At 36.6% G+C, this 24,085-nt stretch overlaps 2 protein-coding genes across 7 annotated transcripts in view; one reads left to right on the top strand and one right to left on the bottom strand.

The window, feature by feature from the left end:
- Positions 1–24,085, bottom strand: part of helz (helicase with zinc finger) — an 87,650-nt gene that overhangs the window by 60,275 nt on the left and 3,290 nt on the right. For 4 of the 6 annotated variants that reach the window (XM_067382686.1, XM_067382691.1, XM_067382687.1 and 1 more), the window contains 3 exons: positions 3,647–3,853; positions 1,775–1,811; positions 1,389–1,513 (listed from right to left, as the gene is read on the bottom strand). In XM_067382686.1, coding sequence (XP_067238787.1) covers positions 1,389–1,513; positions 1,775–1,811; positions 3,647–3,835 — 351 coding nt within the window. In that variant the 5' untranslated portion in view covers positions 3,836–3,853. Of the gene's footprint in view, positions 1–1,388; positions 1,514–1,774; positions 1,812–3,646; positions 3,854–4,019; positions 4,156–11,984; positions 12,140–24,085 lie in introns of those variants that run through there. The other 2 variants (XM_067382688.1, XM_067382689.1) reach the window with 2 other exon arrangements.
- pitpnc1a (phosphatidylinositol transfer protein cytoplasmic 1a) overlaps positions 14,091–24,085 on the top strand; it is a 115,327-nt gene continuing 105,332 nt past the window's right edge. Inside the window, exon 1 of the mRNA XM_067382692.1 lies at positions 14,091–14,794. Coding sequence (XP_067238793.1) covers positions 14,747–14,794 — 48 coding nt within the window. The 5' untranslated portion in view covers positions 14,091–14,746. The remainder of the gene's footprint in view (positions 14,795–24,085) is intronic.

Below are 24,085 nucleotides of genomic sequence, written 5' to 3' on the forward strand. Positions count from 1 at the left end.
TATAAATTAACTAATAGGAAGAGATGATTGGTTCACGAACCGCTTGAGCTGAGGTGCTACGGCAATCTGTCACGACACATTAAAGAGCCACAAAACGTGTTTTATTTTTCGGACAAAGCAACAGTAACTTTGCGAAGGGTCAATTGTAAAGTACGTTCAACTCTATAACTCTAAAGCCGCCTTTCCACTGCACACGACATTCACATCCGATTGTCGCATTTCGCCCTCTAGCGGCAGTCGCACGGAACTTTGAAATTGGTAGTGAAGCAACCGTTACCCTCGGCTTATTCCAACCCAGCAACCACCATGGTAAACTGAACGATTTTAATGATTGTAACATTAATGCATGTATGAATATATCCATACAAAGCAAATGACCCTCAATACATCTACAATAAAAAACATACTAGTAGATTTTATAGAGCTAATACGTAAAAAATTGATTTAATAATCATAAAATATCTTCTTTTTTGACATAATTATTAATAACCACCATTTGAAAGAAATAGTGTTTACAGAATAACATTAAAGTGTTAAAATATTGGTAACTAACTTCGCGCTCATAGTTTTGATTAGAATACATCATATCCGGTCGGCCGGTCGCATACGGTCTAGCCGCAGAAGTTCAAATATTTCAACGCATCCAAAGCTCAAATCGGATCCGAAATTTCCGCATTCGCATATGATCGGAACTCCACGCAGCCCCCGTACTACTCTCCATTGGAAATTAATGACTTCCAGTCCAACAGCTGTCGTTTGTCATGTGCAGTGGAAAGGCGGCTTAAAGCTTACAGAACACCTAAAGTTGTGAGCAAAATCAAAGTTTACAGCACAACAGTACAATTTAGGGGCAAAACTATCAAGCTTACGGAGCACCTAAAGTTGAGAGCAAAATTGTAGTTTGTAATGTTTATTTGACAAGCAGAACGGGGCAAGAGCCGTGAGAGAACGGCGCGAGGCAGGTGGCGTGATTGCTAAGGAGCATCACCTGCGCACTGCACCGGTCTCGTATCTCTCACGGAGGAGCTCCGATTACGTCACGTGCCCACCACAACACCGAAAATTGTAAATTTTACAGTGAAATAGTAAAGCTTGTAAAATTGTAAAACCGTAAAGCTTACAGAACACCTAAAGTTGAGCAACATTTTAGCTTACAGTGCAATTGTAAAGTTTACAAATATAAAGTTGAGAGTAAAATTGTGAATTTTAAAGTGCACAGTGTTTACAGAACAATTTAAAATTCCATACATTCAAATTAACTAATGTCCACAAATAAAAGACAATGTTTTACAAGCATGATTTAAATCTGAAATACATTTCATGACGTCAAGTTTGGAACAGAATACATTAAGCAATCTCATTTGGAAAGGAATTCTGGGTTGGTTTACCAGTGGTTCTCCATAGAGCGCTTTAGAGAGAACGCTGCACACTTCCTGTAAGCTCCCATCCAGCAGCATACTCTGAAGCCCTGCCCTGAAACTGCCATCTCCCTTCCCCAGCTCCTCAGCAAACACTACGTGAACAAACACACATGAGAGATCAAACCAGCCCACACTCAAACCACACATCCCATAATGGTTAAAGAAATGGTTCTACATGAGAGGCTTATCAAAATTTCATAAGAACCACAATTTTGATACTACATACTATTTTACAGTTTTGTATTATTTTCTTTCTTTCTTTTTTTTTTTTTTAAATACATTATTTACACCAACTACTACAATTCATTATACTTCAATACATTTTTAGATAAGAGCTTTTTTTGGTATCTTACCATGCTGGCAGTCTTCATCAGCCTGATCGTAGTCCTTCTGTTGAATTAAATAAAAGCACAAATCATTTACTTTAATCCTTCCCAATCAAAACTTACTCAGGGGTTCAAAACTAATATTAATAATAAACTAATATTAAAAAAAAAAAAAAAAAATATATATATATATATATATATATATATATATATATATATATATATATATATATATATATATATATATATATATATATATATATATATATATATATATATATATATATATATATAGTCCAAGTCTGGAACCACTAAGATTTTTAATGTTTTTAAAAGAGGTTTTGTCTGCTCACCAAGGCAGAGTAAAAACAGTAATATTGTGAAATATTATTACAATTTAAAATCACTGTGTACTATTTAAATATATTTAAGTAATTTATTCCTGTGATGCAAAGCTGAATTTTCAGCATCATTACTCCAGTCTTCAGTGTCACATGATCCTTCAGAAATCATTCTAATATGATGATTTGATGCTCAAGAAACATTTATTGTTTACAATTGTACAAAATATGTGTGTACAAAAAATTCTCTGGATTATTTGATGAATAGAAAGTTTAAAAGAACAGTGTTTATCTGAAATCTAATCTTTTGTAACATTATAAATGTCTTTACTGCCATCTTTTGATTGATTTAATGCATCCGTGCTGAATAAAAGTATTCATTTCTTTAATTTCTTTTCAAAAAAATAAAAATACAAATTCTTACTGACCCCAAACTTTTGAACGGTAGTGTATAATGCTACAGAAGCTTTGTATTTCAGATAAATGCTGTTCTTTTGAACTTTCTATTCATCAAGGAATCCTGAAAAAAAAAGTACACAACTGTTTTTAACATTGAAAATAATCATAAATGTTTCTTGAGGAACTAATCATCATATTTGATTGATTTCTGAAGGATCATGTGACACTGAAGACTGCAGTAACGATGCTGAAAATTCAGCTTTGCATCACAGGAATAAGTTATTTTGTCAAATATATTTAAATAGTACACAGTTATTTTAAATTGTAATAATACTTCACAATATTACTGTTTTTTTACTGTATTTTAATTAAATAAATGTAGCCTTGGTGAGCAGACAAAACTTCTTTTAAAAACATTAAAATCTTAGTGGTTCCAAACTTTTTGACTGTACTGTATATATAGTAAAAAGTATGGGTACTGTAAAAGTTTCACATTAATTTAAAAGTTTTGAAATTGGCTGAAAAAATCAATAGACACTGAAGATTTTTTCAGAAAACTAACTTTGATGCAACCCGTGTAATGACAATGTTCTTGACGATTTGAAGACCTTAGGAACAGACTAAATGTCAAACTGAAACCTTTCACCTGAAACTGAAACTATAAATTCAGCAGACGCTGGTTTTATGGTTGTTTACAGACCAAAAACCTCGTTTGCACTCGAGTCAAGCTAATCTTCAAAGATGCTTATATCTTTTAATTAAGAAACATTGTAGGTCAAAGATACAGGGGAGGGAATTAACACACATCACTAGCCAAACTGGGGTATTTTTAAAAAAAATTTTTTTAAAGTGGACAGTTTTTTTGCAATTAAGTAATAATGACGCATGATGGATGTCTGATTGATTGGTATGGGTATGAGTATGTCCTGATCTTCAATGCTTACACACTCAGAATAAGTCATAAATCCCCCCTTACAGTACTCTGTATTTCCCCAAACACGTCAGTAATGTACTTTACACACCTGTATATGCTAGTATGGATCCAAACACAAACATTACGGTATTACTTGCACAAACCATTTTATTTCAACTTATTTATTTATCATAAATCCACTTCAAGTTAACAACATGGATGTGTTTCTGTGTCATGCAGCCTCACCAGCTGGAGTCGTGCTGCTATGCGGTAGAGCAGGGCACGCTTTTGGAGGAGGGCTGTGCTGGGGGTCAGGGTCCGGGGCCCCATGGCCAGCAGGGCCTCTGTGCTGTGGGCCACTGCTGCCTCATACTCCTGCCTCACTAATGATCCAATGGCCTCGTCACATGACTTCTGTGGCCTCCTGTCCTCCATGACTCTGGGACAGAGTTTCTGTTATGGGAGATACAAAGGGTTAAACGCCTCGAAACTGCCATATGTGAGCAGTAAACCTCTGTGCCTGGACATTTGCAGTTATAAAGCGGCCCTAAAGAGTAAAAGAGTGGCTTTAAGGGTTAGTTCACCTAAAAAAATTAAATTTCTGTCATTAATTACTCACCCTCATCTCGTTCCACACCCGTAAGACCTTTGTTTGTCTTCGGAAAACAAATTGAGATATTTTTGATGAAATCCGTGAGTATCTGATCCACACATAGGCAGCAACGACATTGCACCTTTTGAGGTCCAGAAAGGTACTAAAGACATTGATAAAACAGTCGATGTGACTACAGTGCTTCAACCTTAATTTTATGAAGTGACGAGAATACTTTTTGTTCGCAAAAACAAAAAAAATAATACTGAGTCGCTGTTCGGACGTAAACACTGCTCTGCAATGAAAAAATTCAAAAGACGAATTTGTTGAACAGTCATTTTTGTTTTGTTTTTGCATACAAAAAGTATTCTCGTCGCTTCAGAACATTAAAGTTGAACCACTGTAGTCAAGTTGATTTAAAGGTGCCCTAGATTCAAAAATTGAATTTACCTCGGCATAGTTGAATAACAAGAGTTCAGTACATGGAAATGACATACAGTGAGTCTCAAACTCCATTGTTTCCTCCTTCCTATATAAATCTTATTTGTTTAAAAGACCTCTGAAGAACAGGCGAATCTCAACATAACACCGACTGTTACGTAACAGTCGGGATCATTAATATGTACGCCCCCAATATTTGCATATGCCAGCTCATGTTCAAGGCATTAGACAAGGGCAGCCAGTATTAACGTCTGGATCTGTGCACAGCTGAATCATCAGACTAGGTAAGCAAGCAAGGACAACAGTGAAAAATGGCAGATGGAGCAATAATAACTGACATGATCCATGATCCATGATATTTTTAGTGATATTTGTAAATTGCCTTTCTAAATGTTTCGTTAGCATGTTGCTAATGTACTGTTAAATGTGGTTAAAGTTACCATCGTTTATTACTGTATTCATGGAGACAAGAGCCGTCACTATTTACAATTTTAAACACTTGCAGTCTGTATAATTCATAAACAACTTCATTCTTTATAAATCTCTCCAACAGTGTGTAATGTTAGCTTTAGCCACGGAGCACTATCAAACTCATTCACAATCAAATGTAAACATCTAAATAAATACCATATTTACACGATTAGACATGCTGCATGACGAACACTTTGTAAAGATCCATTTTGAGGGTTATATTAGCTGTGTGAACTTTGTTTATGGTGTTTAAGGCAAGTGCGAGCTCTTGGGGCATGGAGCACGAGAATTAAAGGGGCTGCAGCCTGAATCGGTGCATATTTAATGATGCCCCAAAATAGGCAGTTAAAAAAAATAATAACAAAAAAAAAAAAAAACTATGGGGTATTTTGAGCTGAAACTTCACAGACACATTCAGGGGACACCTTAGACTTATATTACATCTTTTAAAAACATGTTCTTCGGCACCTTTAATCAATGTCTTTTGTACCTTTCTGCAAATGTCGTTGCTGCTTATGTGTGGATCAGATACACTCGGAATTCATCAAAAATATCTTAATTTGTGTTCTGAAGACAAACAAAGGTCTTACGGGTTTGGGACGACGTGATGGTGAGTAATGACAGAAATTTCATTTTTGGGTGAACTAACCCTTTAAAAGCCACTATGAAACTTACAACTAATTTTTTTTTATTTTTTTACCGAATATTACAGTGATTTATCTGTGCACATCATTTTTTTTTTTTTAAATTCATGTGCCTCATAATCTTTAATCAAAATATCTTCCCCTCCCTCTTGCAGCTCATCTCTTCTCTTCACTGATGATGTGTTTACTGGTGTGAGGGCGGGGCAACCTGTCACTCACATGAGATCCACCAATAGCAAACCACAACCATCCAATCAATCCCCCATGGACAAAATCAAGCCCGGCCCTACATTTGTTCTTGTCCCAGAAGCCATTTCACTCGGATATACATCAAAATAGGGAAGAAAAGACTATCGTGATGCAACTTCTGTTTCATGTTGACTTTAAAAATGTCTGAATTTACATTTTCACATCACTTGACTTCATTATTTTAGCTCAGTGTCTTTAACCAGCTGTTTTTAGTGGATGTATGAAGTTGGTTCTTCCTTAAGTGTCCAAGCACAGGAAGCAAAGGTGTAGACAATCACACATCAACACAGGATCAACTAACGCTTGACAACCACAAAGTTTCACAGTACTTTTTGTCTTCATTTTGAACACTACGTTTTTAATCATTTAAAGCTTAGAATTAAACATTGTGAAATATTCAGTCTGATAAGGGTGCTTGTGTTAAAAATGAAATATATTTTGTTATCTAATGTGGTGATATTCAAATGTGAAGCGTCCAAATAGTATTTCATTTGGGATTAAGTGTTCATTTGAGATTTCCAAAGAAATAATTACTTTTCAAGGCAGAAACAGCTATAAAAACAGCTGAGAGTGAGACACATACAAGTATGTTTATCTAAAGTACTGAAACTTGGTGAGAAATGTGCCAAGACACACAAAATTGCATTCAAATACACATTTTCACACCGGTTGCGCAGGTTTGTGCAAATACTGTTGTAGTGTGGAGTCATTTTTCCTTTTCTGTAATAATTAGGTCACAGCTGTAACGTCCATCTGGGCTGAGTTAGCAGAGGCTGCTGTGAACGCTTTTTCCACATTGTTTTATTTTTTGTTTTGTTTTTTTGGGTTTGTGCCAATGCTCCAAATAATTATATTTCAAGCAACTAAACCAAAATCCAACTCATGAAGTGACATATATCAGCTGTAGTTCAGCCACCACAATACTTTGGTTATGGCTGGAAGGTTCATTGCACTATCAAATAAAATAAGAGTAAAAAAATAAAAAGGTACTACTATCATAGTATAGTAAACATTTGAAGTGGATCAAAAAAGTTGTCCTAAGAAGAAGGTTTTAGGACAACTTTTATGAAAGGTTTTGATCCACTTCAAATGTTGACTACTGTATTTTGAACATTTTGTTTTTTTTAGACGTACAAAAGGTATAAATGTTTTTTTTTTTTTTTTTTAACCATTAAAAGTCTACCAGTTTAAATACATGAATTTGATAATCTTTTTGCACCATGGTATTTACCAAAGTACCACAGTATTACCATCTGATATCATCATTATATAAAGATACCAGACAGGGTAGAAAGGGTAACCAACAGGGAAGTCCCTCAAGGATCAGTATCAGGGCCCATTTAGCTTTTTTTTTTTTTTAGATTTAGTCAGGTCACTGATCAGGGAATTGACCATGTTAAAGGGTTAGTTCACCCAAAAATGAAAATGATGTAATTTATTACTCACCCTCATGCCGTTCCACATCCGCGACTAATCCTATACAAAATAAAAGTTTGAGTTTGCATAATATATGCGAGTGTACTGTGTGTAATTATTATGTATATATAAATACACACACATTTATGTATATATTTAAGAGAAATGTTATTTATATACAAAATATTTTATTTATATATAATATAAATTATATAAAAATATAAATAAATACATATACTTGTAAATATTTCTCAAATATATACATGAATGTGTTTGTATTTATATAATTACACACAGTACACCCACATATTTTAGGCAAACTCAAACTTTTATTTTGTATGCTATTAATCGTGATTAATCGTATGACAGCCTTACCTTAAAACCTTCGTTCATCTTCAGAAGACAAATTAAGATGTTTTTGTTGAAATCCGATGGCTCAGTGAGGCCTGCATAGGGAGCAATGACATTTCTTCTCTCAAGATCCATTAATGTACTAAAAACATATTTAAATCAGTTCATGTGAGTACAGTGGTTAGAATATTTTTGGTGCACCAAAAAAACCCCAAAATAACGACTTATATAGTGATGGCCGATTTCAAAACACTGCTTCAGGAAGCTTCAGAGCGTTATGAATCAGCGTGTCGAATCATGATTCGAATCGCGTGTCAAACCGCCAAACTGCTGAAATTACGTGACTTTGGCGATCCGAACTGCTGATTCGACACAAAAGATTCATAACGCTCCAAAGCTTCCTGAAGCAGTGTTTTGAAATCAGCCATCACTATATAAGTCGTTATTTAGTTTTTTTGTCGCACCAAAAATATTCTCGTCGCTTTATAATATTAATATTGAACCACTGTACTCACATGAACTGATTTAAATATGTTTTTAGTACATTAATGGATCTTGAGAGAGGAAATGTCATTGCTCCCTAAGGAGGCCTCACTGAGCCATCAGATTTCAACTAAAATATCTTAATTTGTGTTCTGAAGATTAACGAAGGTCTTACGGGTGTGGAACGACATGAGGGTGAGTAATAAATGACATTATTTTCATTTTTGGGTGAACTAACCCTTTAAGGGCTGTCCCAATCGCAAAATCCTTCCAGTGCACTGAAACATTCGCTGCTTAAAAAGTCCCACAATGCACTGTGAGAACCAGAGAGCATCGATGCTCATTATGTTCTCACTTTGTTATGTTCACAGAAGTTCTGAAGCGCATGAGCCAACTCACTTCACATAATGAGAGACGATGGTTTTTTTTTTTAATACAAACCGTTGTTTTTACATTATATTTCAGCATAAACGTCACTAGACAGGTAATGAGCAATCTAGCCAACATTTATCATTTATTTACAGCTGAAATGTTGCACATATATGTAAAAAGCAAAGTATTTATCATAATGTACTACTTTAAATAAAATTAAATGTGTAGTGAGTCAGGATCTTTACTGTCCTTACCAGTTCCTGAATTTGTGAACATGATATACTGAGCCACGCACTAGGAAGCTAGGGAGCTGATTGAGACACACTCGAGGTCTGTTTTAGCGCACCACATGCACTTTTGATCTTCTGCATTTTGCAAATTTGATGTGCACTTTTGTAAGGAATTACTGTAAAGTCATTTATTTACTGTGTATTTTTATCTGCTGTCAGACTGTCTGAGACGTCATTGCCATAACACACTGCTATATGGGTTTTGTCTTTCCTGACAAGTAAAAAACAAGCAGTTTATGAAATAAGAAGTTTATATCAGTAGTCCCATATTGATAATTGTGACCATACCGTCTGTTAACAATGTCTACCATTATAACAGATGTTTACATGTACCAACGTCTTTATACAGTGTGTGTATAGTTGTATATTTATGTGCCCCTGGACCACAAAAGCAGTCATAAGTCGCACAAATATATTTGTAGCAATAGCCAACAATACATTTTAAGAGTTAAAATTATTGATTTTTCTTTTATGCCAAAAATCATTAAGTGAAGATCATGTTCCATGAAGATATTTAGTAAATTTCCTTCAGTAAATATGTAAAAAAAAATGTATCTTTGTGCGTATGTATCTTTATGCATTGCTAAGGACTTCATTTGGACAACTTTAAAGGCGATTTTTGCAATATTTTGATTTTTTTTTGCACCCTCAGATTCAAATGGTATCTCAACCAAATATTCATCAATATTTCTAAACAATGGAAAAGCTTATTTTTTTTTCAGCTTTCGGAAGATATATGAATCTCAGTTTAAAAAAAACTGACCCTTAATTGGTCCAGGGTCACATATAGGCCTGTAAATATAATTACCGTAGTAATTGTCATATTTTCAATTTTAATATTTATAAATATACTCTGCTGTGAGAGATGACCCTTTTCTATTTACATTTGAGCTCCTGCCCCTGAGAAACTCTCTGCACTTCCCTGAACACATTGGATTGATGTTAATAACTTTAATGTACATGAAGTGTGCAACAAACACTAGGAAAACACAAGTATCGGATTGGGACTCGGTATCGGCAAATACTCAATATTCAATGACTCAGATCAGAGGCACAAAAAACTTGATTGGGACATCCATAATAACAAACATTTATTATCAGTATATAATCATATACTGTAATAGTACTAAAATAATTAGAAATGTCACCGGCTGCTTTGCAAATCTACTATGCAAACTGTACAAAATATCATAGTTTATACAGTTATTGTTTGTTACAGTAAAATAGGGCTGCAACGATTAATCGTTTGAAAAAATAAAAGTCTGTGTTTATGTAATATATGTGTGTGTTCTGTGTATAATAATTATGTATATATAAATACACACACATTCATGTATATATTTAAGAAAAATTTTATATTTATATATTAAATAATTGTTTATATGTAATATAAAATATATATATTTATAATACATGCATATATTTCTAAACTTTATACCTGTATGTGTGTGTATTTATATATACATAATTATTATACACAGCACACACACATATTATGTAAACACAGACTTTTATTTTGCAAACGATTAATCGCGATTAATCGTTGCAGCCCTGCAGTAAAACCATATTTGGGGAAAATGGCCTTCAAACTAAAAATCTTTAAATCAATGTCTAATTTTCTTTTTTTTCATATTTATAAGTCATGGAAACTATTACATAGTGTTTATTTTTCTTTAGAGGTTACTACAAATTCTGTTTTAGCTTTACATCACTGTACAAAAAAAAAGATCCAGCTAATGTAATCTTAACAATAATTCATTTAACATCGAAAATAATGTAGTCTGGGGACTTTAGAATGTGCCGCTAATAAACTTTTTACCTTTGAAGGATGAAAATTTGATATATTGAAACAATATATAAATTAAATGTGTGTTTGTTTACACCATGTTAGTTAGCATCATGGCTAATACATGGCAAACACAAAGGTCAATATCATAATCCCTAAAATTTACATTACTATATAAAACATTTCAAATTAAATACGTAAAAATGTGATATTTCGAATGTTCATGAATTACTGGTGTGTTGTGTGTCAACTTACATAACATTTTTAAAAATGTAGCGTAAATGTCCACAAAAGCCACTGATTCCTTTAAGTTGTAAATAAAGTTTATGGCATAGAGCAAAACTGAAGAAAATATTAATACAGTCCCATATACATGTAACATGATATAAATAACTGCGTTGTTGATATTTGCATAATGTCCAATTTCCCTGTTTAACACACAGCATGTCCAGAGTCTCTCTCTTGTATACACACACACACACACACACACACACACACACACACACACACACACACACACACACACACACACACATAACAGGATGGGACTGTCAGATATCACACACAATAACACACACAGTCTTAGCAAACCAACATCTAATTAACCACGAGCACACCAAACAAGGCAACAGAGCCTCAGTAAAATATATAAACACTCTATATTTGGATTCCGGGTCAGTTAATAATAGATGTCCCGTCTGAGTGTGTGGCCACGTCTCAAAAGCTATCGAGCTGCCTATCCAGACAACACAATTGAGCATCACAGACGCGTCCCGGGCGTTCGTTTCCATTGTTAGGTTCATATGTTTGACCAGGTCCATTAAAACGCGCGGTTCGAGCGTTCAAAATCCGTTTCCGACGCCAAAACGTGTTGTCTAGGAAGGCAGCCCGCTAGGTTTTGAAACACAGCCACTGTGTCCATACAGAAAGAGCAACAACAACTGCGTGTGCGCCGCCCGCCACATCAACGCGAACACACACAACCAGCCAAAGCGTGCAGCGACGCACAATGTGCGATTACACGACGTTGATAATTATTATTTATCACTTCTGAGTAAGAGACAAAGATTGCAATACGTGTATGTGGTCTGCGATGATCGCTGCTCTCATGGCCTTGAGTTACAGCCGCCCCCGGACACACACATTCACACTATCCTGCAACATTTACAAAACAATCCGCAGCGAATCTCACTCATATACCCCTCGCTCTGGCGCATCTGTCCGTGTGTATGAGGCGATCAGCGCGGATGTGAGGCGAATATCGCAGTTACACGCGAACATCTTTAGCTGCTAGTCAGAGTAGCGCAGCTGCGACCAGGCCTTTTCATCATCACACTAATCGTGCAAACGAGCGCAGCGATTCCTCGCGTTCTGACGCGCGTAAGACTCGAGCTGACAGCCGCTCCTCGATGGCGGGATCGACGGTGGAGGGAGCCGACGAGGGCGAACGGCGCACGGAAGGAAGGTGTTGGAGGAAGTCTGCACTTACCTAGCTTTACTTTCTACGCCATCTTGGATCCACTTGTCAGCTGTCGCAGTGCATTATGGGTCAAATATTTCTGCGCACCGCTTCCTGCCACTGAACTCACCCCTCTGCCGGACACACCGCAGACCCTCGCGTGTGGACCGGGGGGTCTAACCTTCTGATACACTGGAGCCAAAACACTGAGAAGGCATACGATGATTAAAATTCAAATCCCTCAAATATTCAAATATACATCTGTCAAGGAGACATTTTCAAAGAGAAACTCCAACATAAATACAAAACTATGCAAAGTCACAAGTCACATCCCATACTTTAGTTTTTACTACAGTAAACTGTAGTTTATTTATTATAGTATATTATAGCTGTAGAAATCTTAGTACAGTATTGGATAAAGTAATTTGTTTATCTATCTATCTATCTATCTATCTATCTATCTATCTATCTATCTATCTATCTATCTATCTATCTATCTATCTATCTATCTATCTGTCTGTCTGTCTGTCTATCTATCCGTCCATCCATCCATCCATCCATCCATCCATCCATCCATCCATCCATCCATCCATCCATCCATCCATCCATCCATCTGTCTATCTGTCTGTCCGTCTATCTCTGTCTATCCATCTATCTGTCCGTCCGTCCATCTATCTGTCTGTCTCTCCATCTGTCTGTCTGTCTATCTATCTATGTATCTATCTATCTATCTGTCCGTCCATCCATCTGTCTATCTATCTGTCCGTCCATCCGTCTATCTGTCTGTCCATCCGTCTATCTGTCCGTCCATCTATCTGTCTGTCTATCTCTCTGTCCATCCGTCTATCCGTCTGTCCATCTGTTTGTCTGTCCATTCGTCTGTCTGTCTATCTCTCTGTCCATCCGTCTATCTGTCCGTCCATCTATCTGTCTGTCTATCTCTCTGTCCGTCCATCTGTCTGTCTGTCCATCCGTCTATCTATCTGTCTGTCTATCTATCTCTCTGTCCGTCCATCTGTCTGTCTGTCCATTCGTCTCTCTGTCCATCCATCCGTCTGTCCGTCCATCCATCTATATGTCCATCTATCTGTCTGTCTGTCTATCTCTCTGTCCGTCCATCTATCTGTCTGTCTGTCTATCTCTCTGTCCGTCCATCTATCTGTCTGTCCATCCGTCTGTCTATCTGTCCGTCCATCTATCTCTCTGTCCATCTATCCGTCCGTCCTTCTATCTCTCTATCTGTCCATCCATCCATCTGTCCATCCTTCTATCTCTCTATCTGTCCATCCATCCATCCATCCATGCGTCTATCTATCTATCCATTCATCTCTCTATCTGTCTGTATGTCTATCTATCTATCTATCTATTTATCTATCTATCCATCCATCCATCTATCTGTCCGTCTCTGTCTATCAGTCTGTATGTCTATCTGTTCATCCATCTATCCGTCCGTCTATCTGTCCGTCCATCTATCTGTCTGTCTATCCGTCTGTCTGTCTATCTCTGTCCATCCATCCATCCGTCTGTCCTCCATCCATCTATCTGTCCGTCTTTCTATCTATCTGTCCATCCTTCTATCTCTCTATCTGTCCGTCCATCCATGTGTCTATCTATCTATCCATTCATCTCTCTATCTGTCTGTCCGTCCATCTATCTATCTATCTATCTGTCCGTCTCTGTCTATCAGTCTGTATGTCTATCTGTTCATCCATCTATCCGTCCGTCTATCTGTCCGTCCATCTATCTGTCTGTCTGTCCATCCGTCTGTCTGTCTATCTCTCTGTCCATCCATTCATCCGTCTGTCCTCCATCCATCTATCTATCTGTCCGTCTTTCTATCTATCTATCTATCTATGTCCGTCTCTGTCTATCAGTCTGTATGTCTATCTGTTCATCCATCTATCCGTCCGTCTATCTATCTATAAAGAGAGATTTAAAGTAATAGGCCGAGATTTACAGATATTTAAATCCCATTTTTTAATATACTGAATATTGATTTTAATTTATTTAATATATTTGTCACAGTATCTTGCACGTCTCATATGTTACAAGACATATACGTGACACAGCTCTAATTTTCTTAACCACAAACGCACAAGCAAAAAGCAAACAAAGTCTTTCTCGCTGGATTTATTGCTGCGGCTGGTGTGTGATGTTACAGTCACTAGTGCCGCCCATCGGTTAAAGGCGTTATTGGCCGATGAAAACATTGTGATGCGTTGCGCCACACGGCCACAGCGTGTCTTTCTCCTTTGCAAACTTGCCATCCCGCGTTAGCGCAGCGGACTAAACGACAGCTGCACAACATCTCTCATTTGACTAGAAGAGGAAAACAATGCCACTAACTCCAGGTGCGCCGTGTTCACTTTGAGATTTACTCAAATCATCGCTTTATCATCTGTGTGGAGCGGGACGGGACAGGTGCACGGGAAGAAGGGATTCATTATAAAGAAGACCAGAGCACAGATCCGCTTCATTTTAAAGTTTAAAACACAGGGACGCTGCGACAAACCTCTTCTCCGCTGGATTTCTTGTGCGTTTCTGGCGTGTTTCCCTGCGCGTAAAAACGCACGAGCATCGCAAATTCCAAGAGTGAATTCTTACAACATCACAAGCCGCGCGCGCGAACGTTCACTGCAAACACAACGGGAAGAGCGTTTCTACAGAAGTGCACTGAAATTTTCCATCTTTTTTTATATGACAACTCGTGATTGCATGCATCACCAGATGGCTGAATTGATTTAGATGATCACTGGCACTCGATCTAGCGTGGGAATCATAAGGAGAGGACAATGTTGTTGAAGGAATACCGGATATGCATGCCACTAACTGTGGAAGAGGTAAGTGCAATACGTTTATATTTAGCGATTGATTATCTCATGGTGAAATGTTGGGACATATGAAAAACAGTTAATTCAATATATCAAGTAACTCATTTGTAAATTCAACCCAATTACTTTTATTGTAGTAAATGTGCCCCCAAATGGCATTTTCGTCTATTTGAATTCAATCCACACCAGTTTTATTGTTTGCAACTTTTCCCTCTCTCCCGGACTGGAGAAATACAGTGCAGAAATCCATAGTTGAATCCACTTGGTGGTGCTGTGGAACTTTCCATTCCCATCACTCTTTGACTGGGACTGGAGTTGTTGTTGTTCTTTTAGTGTGGTTTTGACATTGTTTCAATGTACTTTTAAATCGGAAAACAAGGTGAATACTTTGATAAACTGTTTATTACAGTCATTGGGTATTTTATAACGAGATATTTACATTTACACATAATGGATCTGTGCCAAGTGCCTCTTTCAGAGCATTATTTTTTATGAAATTGAAAACCCTAGCTTGTTCATTGATACAGATTGACATGATCTTTTATTTTATAAAGCAAACTAACGATTAGCTCCATTTGAACTGCATATATTTGTTTGTTTAGATCCATCGCTTAGATACCCTCATGTCACGATTCGGTACATATCACGGTACTGAACTCACGATACGATATTATTGCGGTACTCCAAGACATATGCTAAAAGGATAACAAAAATGTACTGTTGATTTAAAATGCTGAATTGGGGGTGGAAATGAACAGGCTTGGACGCTGAAACACAGTTCTTTTTAGATGAATATGTTTGCATCTGTCACCGACTAGATATATTTTAAATAATGTGGGCTACTTTTTACTGGTAATATAAGAAATTTGTCATTATCAGGACCCACAAATATTGCATTATTATACATTATAAAACGGTTAGTTCCTGTCCTTGATTCTGATTGGTCAATAGCTGTGCTTTATTCACAATACAACACAGCTATAACCTCTTAACCCAATGGTTCTGTGTATCACTACACAACACCCTTAGCAACCACTCTTAGCAACATAGACTGTTTGTTCTCAGTTGATATTGTTCAATGAATCTTACTGTATTACATAGAAGATTATTGTGAGAAAGAGATCGAGTGAGCGAGTTTATTACCTGCATTCAGATTTAGCATTTTCCTTCAGGTCAGTCCAGACATTTGTTTAAATGTCCGATGTTTTATCTTGTCCTTTTAACAGTTAAGGGGATTTCCGTGACTGACAGCACTAGTCAAAGCATTTGTCACTTGCATCTTGTTTCTTGTTCACAACAATTCAGTCTTTTCAATGTAAAAGTCTTCTCTACTGACTGACACACTCATAAAGACAGTCTTTGCTGCCATCTAATGGCGTAATAATGTAACTTCTGTTGCAGTTCACGGTTTGGGACTTTTTTTAATTTTCTGGCGGAAGAAAGGCTTTTAGTGAAAGTTTACTTCTTGAAAGTTGCATTGATACATATTTTTGGCTTTAATATTTATATTGTGTGGTAACTGTTTTATAAAAGCAATAAGGTACGGGAGGCTGTGCTGTATTGTGAATAAGTCACGGCTGAAGGGGTTGCAGGCACTCCGCTTTGCATCGTACCTAACAACGCCCTATATAGTATATATAACAGATATATATATATATATATATATATATATATATATATATATATATATATATATATATATATATATATATATATATATATAAGTAGTTCAGTGTAGTACTGACACTAAAACTCTATAAACTTGATTTTTTTTTCTCACACAGTAATTTTCATTTCAGGTGAACTATACACAATATATATATTGTCATGATACAATATTGTTGCATTTTTGTAATGCAAAATATTGTGACACGATATCTTTTTACACCCCTAATATCCTTATGCAATCCCTAACATTACTATTATAACAAAGAATGACTTTTAAAATCAAAATAATTTATTTTTAAATCAAGCCAGTCCATAATTTATTAGGAAATAGGACATTAGGAAACACTAAAAGAACAAATGAATGAGTTTTGTGGTATTATTCTGTGTCTGTTAAAATTGAGGTATGCTAGCGCACTCCTAAAAGTTGACAAAATTAACTTATCGGGAAAAAAGAAAAATGAGACCTTTGTTATGTCTAAGTCTCCTGTTTCAGTAGGATATAATAAGTAAACTTAAATCTACATAAATGATATCCTGAATATTTTGAAATAACCATTTTCCCAGTCATTCAATTTCAAAAAGTGTCACAATTTACCTGAATTTCTTTAGGGGATAGAAAATATCATTGGCTCACAGAATGAAGAGTCTCCATGCATGCAAAGGAAGTGTGTGTGTGTACATGTGTATTAGTTATATTAGGTAAGTGTGTTGACCATAATGTCAACATCTCAATGCTTGTAATGTGATCTAACTAATCAAAGAAATCAAGACAATTTCTGTTCCCACAAACTATGGCACCAGGATAGTACCAGATGTATATGCGCATAAATCTGCATCTTAAATTGACTGACTGAATGTAACTGTAATTGGATGGAATGGATTTGAGCAGAGACCTATCAGATCTATCAGCAATACCAGAGTGGCTGCTGTCTTCCCGTCACGTGGCTTTGTGTTTTTGCAGCCCATCTGCTGACTGACACCACAGATGTGTTTTGTGTTCAAGGAAGCTGCATGTTAAACTGCATCATTATTAATATCAGTGCTTAATAAACTGAGGTACATACTGTAAACAGAGTAAGCTAAACCCCAAATTATTTCCCTGAGGGAGAGGTATAAAATATCATTAAAAAACAATTAGCATTTTATGTGTTTGCGCATGGGTGTGTGTTTTAATAAGAGGGAAAAGCCATCTGCAAACGTTATGGATGATTGATTTGCCTGGCAACGGCTGAGACTGTTAGTTAAAATCTGTTTGATCATTTAAAGGTCTCTTGAGAGGTTACTGAGCTGATGGCATGATTACAGGTCATGGCATCTCAGATGTCTTCAAATGACTGTTACATCAACCTCATGTTGACTGCCATCAAGGACATTTCCTTGGCTCTTGGAAACAGGTGTGTCTCTAGCTTTTGTATGTTGATACCCACTCTGTATGCATGCAAAGATTGAACATTTATCGAATAGGTCCTTGAGTTTGCACATTCTTAAATGTGATGATAACCTCAAAGTCTCCTCCCTCAGACTTCATTAATTTTAGATAATCATTTGTGGAGGGATGCTGGAAGAATGACTTGCAGGAGTGAAGTGATAAAATGAAAGTGATTCTCTTGAGTTTTCCTTTAAAATTCCAGTGTTAGATTATCATCTTAGCTGATGTGATTTTTCTGTATATTCTGAATTAGATTTTTACGGTGGCTGAGAGAGTTTTACACGTCGCAACTCAAGAAAACGCATGCAAATGCAAAAAAAAACACCGGCAAACTATTGAAAACAACACGTGTGCTGCAAATACTAGGACTGCCTGGGATAATAAATCGATGCATCGCAATTCGTGGATTGTTTCTGAGATTTTCCCAATGCATTGCATTTCTCTCTTGAATTGATTCGGAGCTTAGTTTTTAAGAGCACATGGCACACTAGGCTATTTTTTAACCACATGCTCAAATGCTCATGAAGAAGAGTGCTCGTGCGTTCGGCTGATGGTGCGTTCCAAACGGGATATATCGCCCTCCGAAGGGCACTTCGGAGTGAAAATAATCATGGCCGCCATGTTGAAGGGTCGTTCCAAACCGAAGTGCTCAAAACTGGCCACTTCAAAGGGCCCTTCGGAATGAAGGATTTCGAAGGGTACAACTGATGGACACTTTGGGCCCCCATGATCCTTTGCACATGGAAGTTCTTTGATGTCACAGAATGGGTACAGGAGGCTCAGAATTCGATTTTACGTTAGGTTTGGTACATTATTATGGTCAAAACGACATTGTACTTGAACAAAAATACTTTACAGCTCCCTTTATCAGTTCATTCAAATGTTTAGAATACATAGATACAATATAGCCTAAATAAACAAGCCATAAATAAATAAACTAATGTTAAACAAAGAGCGCAGCTTGCACAATCTACTTCTCCTTGATCGTCTCATTAAGATGACGCAGAAGTGCGTTCCAAAAGAAGAGTTTTTTGGACCCCTACACCCTTCATCCCTTCAAAGCTCTCACTCCGGAGGGTAAACCCTTTGAAGGGATTAGGGCATAGGGATGAGCCCTTCCGAATGGAACACAGGGTGAGTCTGAGAATGTATTTGAACCCCAGAATGCTTTTATGGCGTAAGATTAATGTAAACAGCCTACTGTGCATTTCTGTATTTGGTTGCGTTGTGAATTTTTGCAGCACAAGTGTTGTCAAGTGTTGATGAAGATGTTTTCTTAAAGGGTTAGTTCACCCAAAAATGAAAATAATGTCATTTATTACTCACCCTCATGTCATTCCACACCCACAAGACCTTCGTTCATTTGTGTCATTTGGTGATCATTTCATTGAAAAGAAGTGGATTCCTTCAGTTCAAAATAATGACAGTGATTTCCTACAGTTGTTCCTCCTAATTATTTTTATATTAAAGACTAATAGTGACTTTTGTGTTGAGTGCCAGTTATTATAATTAATGATAATTGCAGCAATTGGTATACCTCAACTATGAAATAAATACTGTAACATCTTTATTAGGTGAGAAATTGAGCCGTGACCAGCTGAAGCTCAGAAGCTTTCACAGGTGAAAGCAAACACACTTTCTTTGCTTTAATTGGACATTTTCAGCTGAAACTCAAGGTCCTATTGATTAATGGATTTAATGACTTTCAGCAGAAACACTGAACAGATGAATCTTCACCTATCAAGGGCATAAAAAAACTTCAGGATTTTACTTTACTTGGAAATAGGTGGTCTATGTTGTATCAGTTGGTTTGAAAACATGTACTCTATTCAAGGGGAGGGGCTTTAGTATGTGATTTTCACTTAAAGTCGTCATTAAATAAAAATCACCCTATTTTCTAAATGCTTATTATTGATCTCATTGTGACCTATTCATCCATGCATATGTTTTTTTTTTCTTCATTTTTTTGATGTCATAAATTTTATTTGAAATGTCAGTTTTTCTCTGGTGACACATACAGGACTTCTCCAATCATTTCGCCTGTTTAAACTCTGTCCCTTTCTTACAATCGACTACATGCTCTGCCTCTATTCAATCGACAACCGATGCATAGAATCAAGTCCATGATTGGTTTATTGCATGTTATGCCCAAAACACACCCATTATTACTCCTTAAAAGAAAAGGGACAACCCTTTTAAACTATGTGCCGGGCGCGCTGACCATTTTTTTTCCATCGTTAAAGGTGCTAAAGAGGATGTTTTGTTTTTTAAACATTTTTGCAATATTACTTGAAACTGTCTTTATTAACTGATAAAAGACTATTTATTAGGTGCACTGAAAGGAATAATATTAATATACATCATCTGTGCACGAGGTAGGGCGTGAACGATTGGCCCTCTGGCTTGTCAATCGCTGCCATGACGTTCCTTGTGAGAGACGAGTGCAGCTGCGCGCTCCAGTAACTTTCCACACTCCACAGGCACCGCATGCAATGTTTTTGTCAGGAGACAGGAGTAACAACTGCAGATTATGAGTTACCTGCGGTGAGTCCGACATAATGAATCCACTAACGCGACACAGCGAATGCCGGTGGTAAACACTTGTGTTCCAATACTCGTGCACGAGTTTTAGGAGGCGTTCCCACGAAAGGAGGGGGGTTGTTCTTACGCATGCGCTCATTTAAAAAACTCAGTAACAGTTTTTGGTTTCTCAGTCGACGAAAAGAACCTCTTTAGCACCTTTAATCTATTAAAATTGGATTCGGACATGCCCTAAGTGCACTTGCGCTTTAGACCATGCGCTTAGATCGTTAAAATAGGGCCCTAGGAGTGTGAGAAGGTAAACAAAATGGGACATGGTGTCTTCGTCTGTATTTACTTGAAATACTTGAAGACCAAATCCATTTAAAATTAGTGAGTTTGTGGGTTGTAGTTTGTGTGTTAATCTGTGTTAAGTTCTGTTCTCTGGGAAATTTACAAAATTAAGCTGTTTTTCTCTTAGGAAACCAAGCAAAATATCCATGTCTCATCCTGCACTGCACTTTTTTTCTCTTTTTTCCCCTTTTTCAAATGCATTGTTTACTTTTACTTTATTTACACATTAAAGGTGATAGAGAGGATTTTTTCGTCGACTGAGAAACCAAAGACTGTTAGTGAGTTTTTGAAATGAGCGCATGCGTAAGAACAGCCCCCTCCTTCACAGCTCATTTCGAGGGAACGCCTCCCAAAACTTCTGCACGAGTTTTGGAACACGAGTGTTTACCACCGGCATTCGCTGTGTCGTGTTTTTTGGATTCATAATGTCGGACTCACCGCAGGTAACTCATAATCTGCAGTTGTCACTCCTGTCTCCTGACAAAAACATTGCATGCGGTGCCTGTGGAGTGTGGAAAGTTACTGGAGCGTGCAGCTGCGCTCGTCTCTCACAAGGAACGTCATGGCAGTGATTGACAAGCCAGAGGGCCAATCGTTTACGCGATGATCGCGTAAACGATTGGCTGATGTTTTTAAGACCCTACCTCGTGCATAGATGATATATATTAATATTATTCCTTTCAGTGCACCTAATAAAAAGTCTTTTATCAGTTAATAAAGAGAGTTTCAAGTAATATTGCAAAAATGTATAAAACAAAACATCCTCTTTAGCACCTTTAATATTTTTCCAGTCCAGTATGACTTTATTTCTTCAGTGGAACACAAAGGAGAAATTATGAATAATGTATCTGATCAAAATAGTCACACAGGTTTGGAACACCATGACAAAGAGGAAATATGGATTTATTTTGGTGGTAAGGGTGGGCAGCAAACATCATCATTCGCTCTCAGCACCATCCTCCATTTCAGCAGTATCTTCTTTATTTGTGCACTTATTCTTGGCCAGAAGCTTCTAGATGTGTGTCTGAACATGGCTGTCAGTAGTTGAAGCAGTGATGACTGGAGGGTTGTTTTTTTTCCTCCATTACTCAGATTGCTTAAAGGATTAGTTCACTTCTGAATTAAAATGTTCCTGATATTTTACTCACCCCCATGTCATCCAAGATGTTCATGTCTTTCTTTCTTCAGTTGAAAATAAATTTTTGATGAAAACATTCCAGGATTTTACTCTTTATAGTGGACTTCAATGGCCTCCAGACGGTTGAAGGTCAAAATGACAGTTTCAGTGCAGCTTCAAAGGGCTTTAAATGATACCAGACGAGGAATAAGGGTCTTATCTAGAGAAATGGTCATTTTCTTAAAAAAAAAAAAAAAATACAACTGTATATGCTTTATAAACACAAATGATCGGCTTGCATTTTTTTCTTTTTAAAAAGTTGCCAGCCACCACCAGCATTTGATCATTTTTACAAAACTTACATGGCTCCCAAATATTTTGTGTGAATATCCGAACATGCAATATATCAAAAGACAGAAAACAGCCTCTGCTTTTAAAAAATAAAATAAAAATAAAATAATTGTATTCTAGCTTCATGCATTCCTTTTTTTTTTTTTTTTAAACAATGTGTATGAGTTTAATAAAGCAACACTTTGAACAAAAAGCTGAGAAAATCGCATTTTTGTTTTTCAAACCACTACGTGTGAAAGCAATGCATTTATCACTTGTTTCTGCTTCTTTTTTTGTTGTTGCCTGTTTTGATCTGAAAATTCTCATCTTTCATTCGCAAAGCCAGACATTTCTGTCAATGGCAGGGAAGTTTTGTCTCATAAATGATGAGAAAATTGTCAGTGGCAGGGAAAGATATTATTGACCTTATGACAGATAAATGAGTCTAGAATTTTTTTTCCCCAAATAAACTGATTATGAGCCACAAGTAAATGCAAAGATTTTCACAAAAATTAAACTAATAATAAGATCCACGAATATACGGTCACAAATAAATTAAAGATGTACCAATTTACAAAAAAAAAAAAAAAAAAGTTACAAACACACCTTTGCCTGTTTCTAAATTTATGAATCACTTCCTCTGCGTTTGTAAATCACCACATTTTGCTGATTTTGAAACCTTTCTGGAGTCGAGACGTGCACCCAAATCCACGAATAGGTGGACTCCACCCACCATCTACTAAAGCCAATCAGATAACAGATTGCGCTGACCAATCATAGCACATTCTTGCTCCAACCAATCACGATTAATCAGTTTTGTGAAACTCCTATGATATATTTGTGGATCTGATTTTGATTATTTATAAATTTTAATTTTGTGAATCTCTCTACATTTATTCGTGGATTGTAATCGATTGAAAAAATGAAACATTTCTAAGCTAGCTAACCATATCCATTATGTCATAAATACCCTTGGTATTGACCATCTCTGGTTTGTAAGGTTCAGATATTGTTTCCAAATATATTGCATGTCCTTCTTAAAACGCTGGTCATAATCAGGCCTTTGTGTTAAAGTTCTTTTCATTGAAATGTTTTATCCAGCATATGCTTTTTTTGTTCTTTTGTAACATGTCACAGCTTCAGCTTACAGTAAATTTATTCCAAATTGTTTTAGAAGCTCAGAGGTCGAGCTGGAAATATCTAAAGTGAATCCTCTGATCTAAATCCATTACTGCAGGCTGTCAGCAGTATTTCAAAGAAGGCCGAGACCTGACACGCTTTTCTGTACTCACTGTGATATGATGTACACAGCAGGGCTCGGTGGTGTTCAGTTGTGTTGGCTACACGTAATGGACTGCTCATGGCAAATTTAAGAGGATGGGCTGAAAGGGTCGGATAGCTCTTCTTTTTTTCTTTTCTGCTGTTCATGGCTTGTAAAAAATCTTGTAAAAAATGGCAGCTGTGGTTGCCCGAATGTGACAGTAAAAATACAGTAGCAACATTTTAAGTTTTACAGACTAAACCAAAAATTAACAATTTTTTTTTTTACCTTTTAAAGTATACTGACAACTAGGGAAACGGAAAAATTGATAAAGCATAGTATCACGTTATTTTGTGTGGTGATATATCGTATCGATACATGGACACCAAGTATCAACATTTTCAGGGAGAGGATTTCGGCTCATGATTGTGTGTATTGTGCAAAATTTTACTTTAAAACTTTAATGCTAGTTACAGAATAAACATGAATGAACATCTGAAGGTATATTGAAAGATACAGTACAACTTACTGAAACGGTCATATCTCGTGTAATCTCTTAATTAGTGTTTTAACCACGGAAAGACATCACTATAAAACAGCTTGTAAACAATATGTCATGTA

This window comes from Chanodichthys erythropterus, chromosome 3 (assembly GCF_024489055.1).
Source record: "Chanodichthys erythropterus isolate Z2021 chromosome 3, ASM2448905v1, whole genome shotgun sequence".
NCBI classification, from domain to species: Eukaryota; Metazoa; Chordata; class Actinopteri; order Cypriniformes; family Xenocyprididae; genus Chanodichthys; species Chanodichthys erythropterus.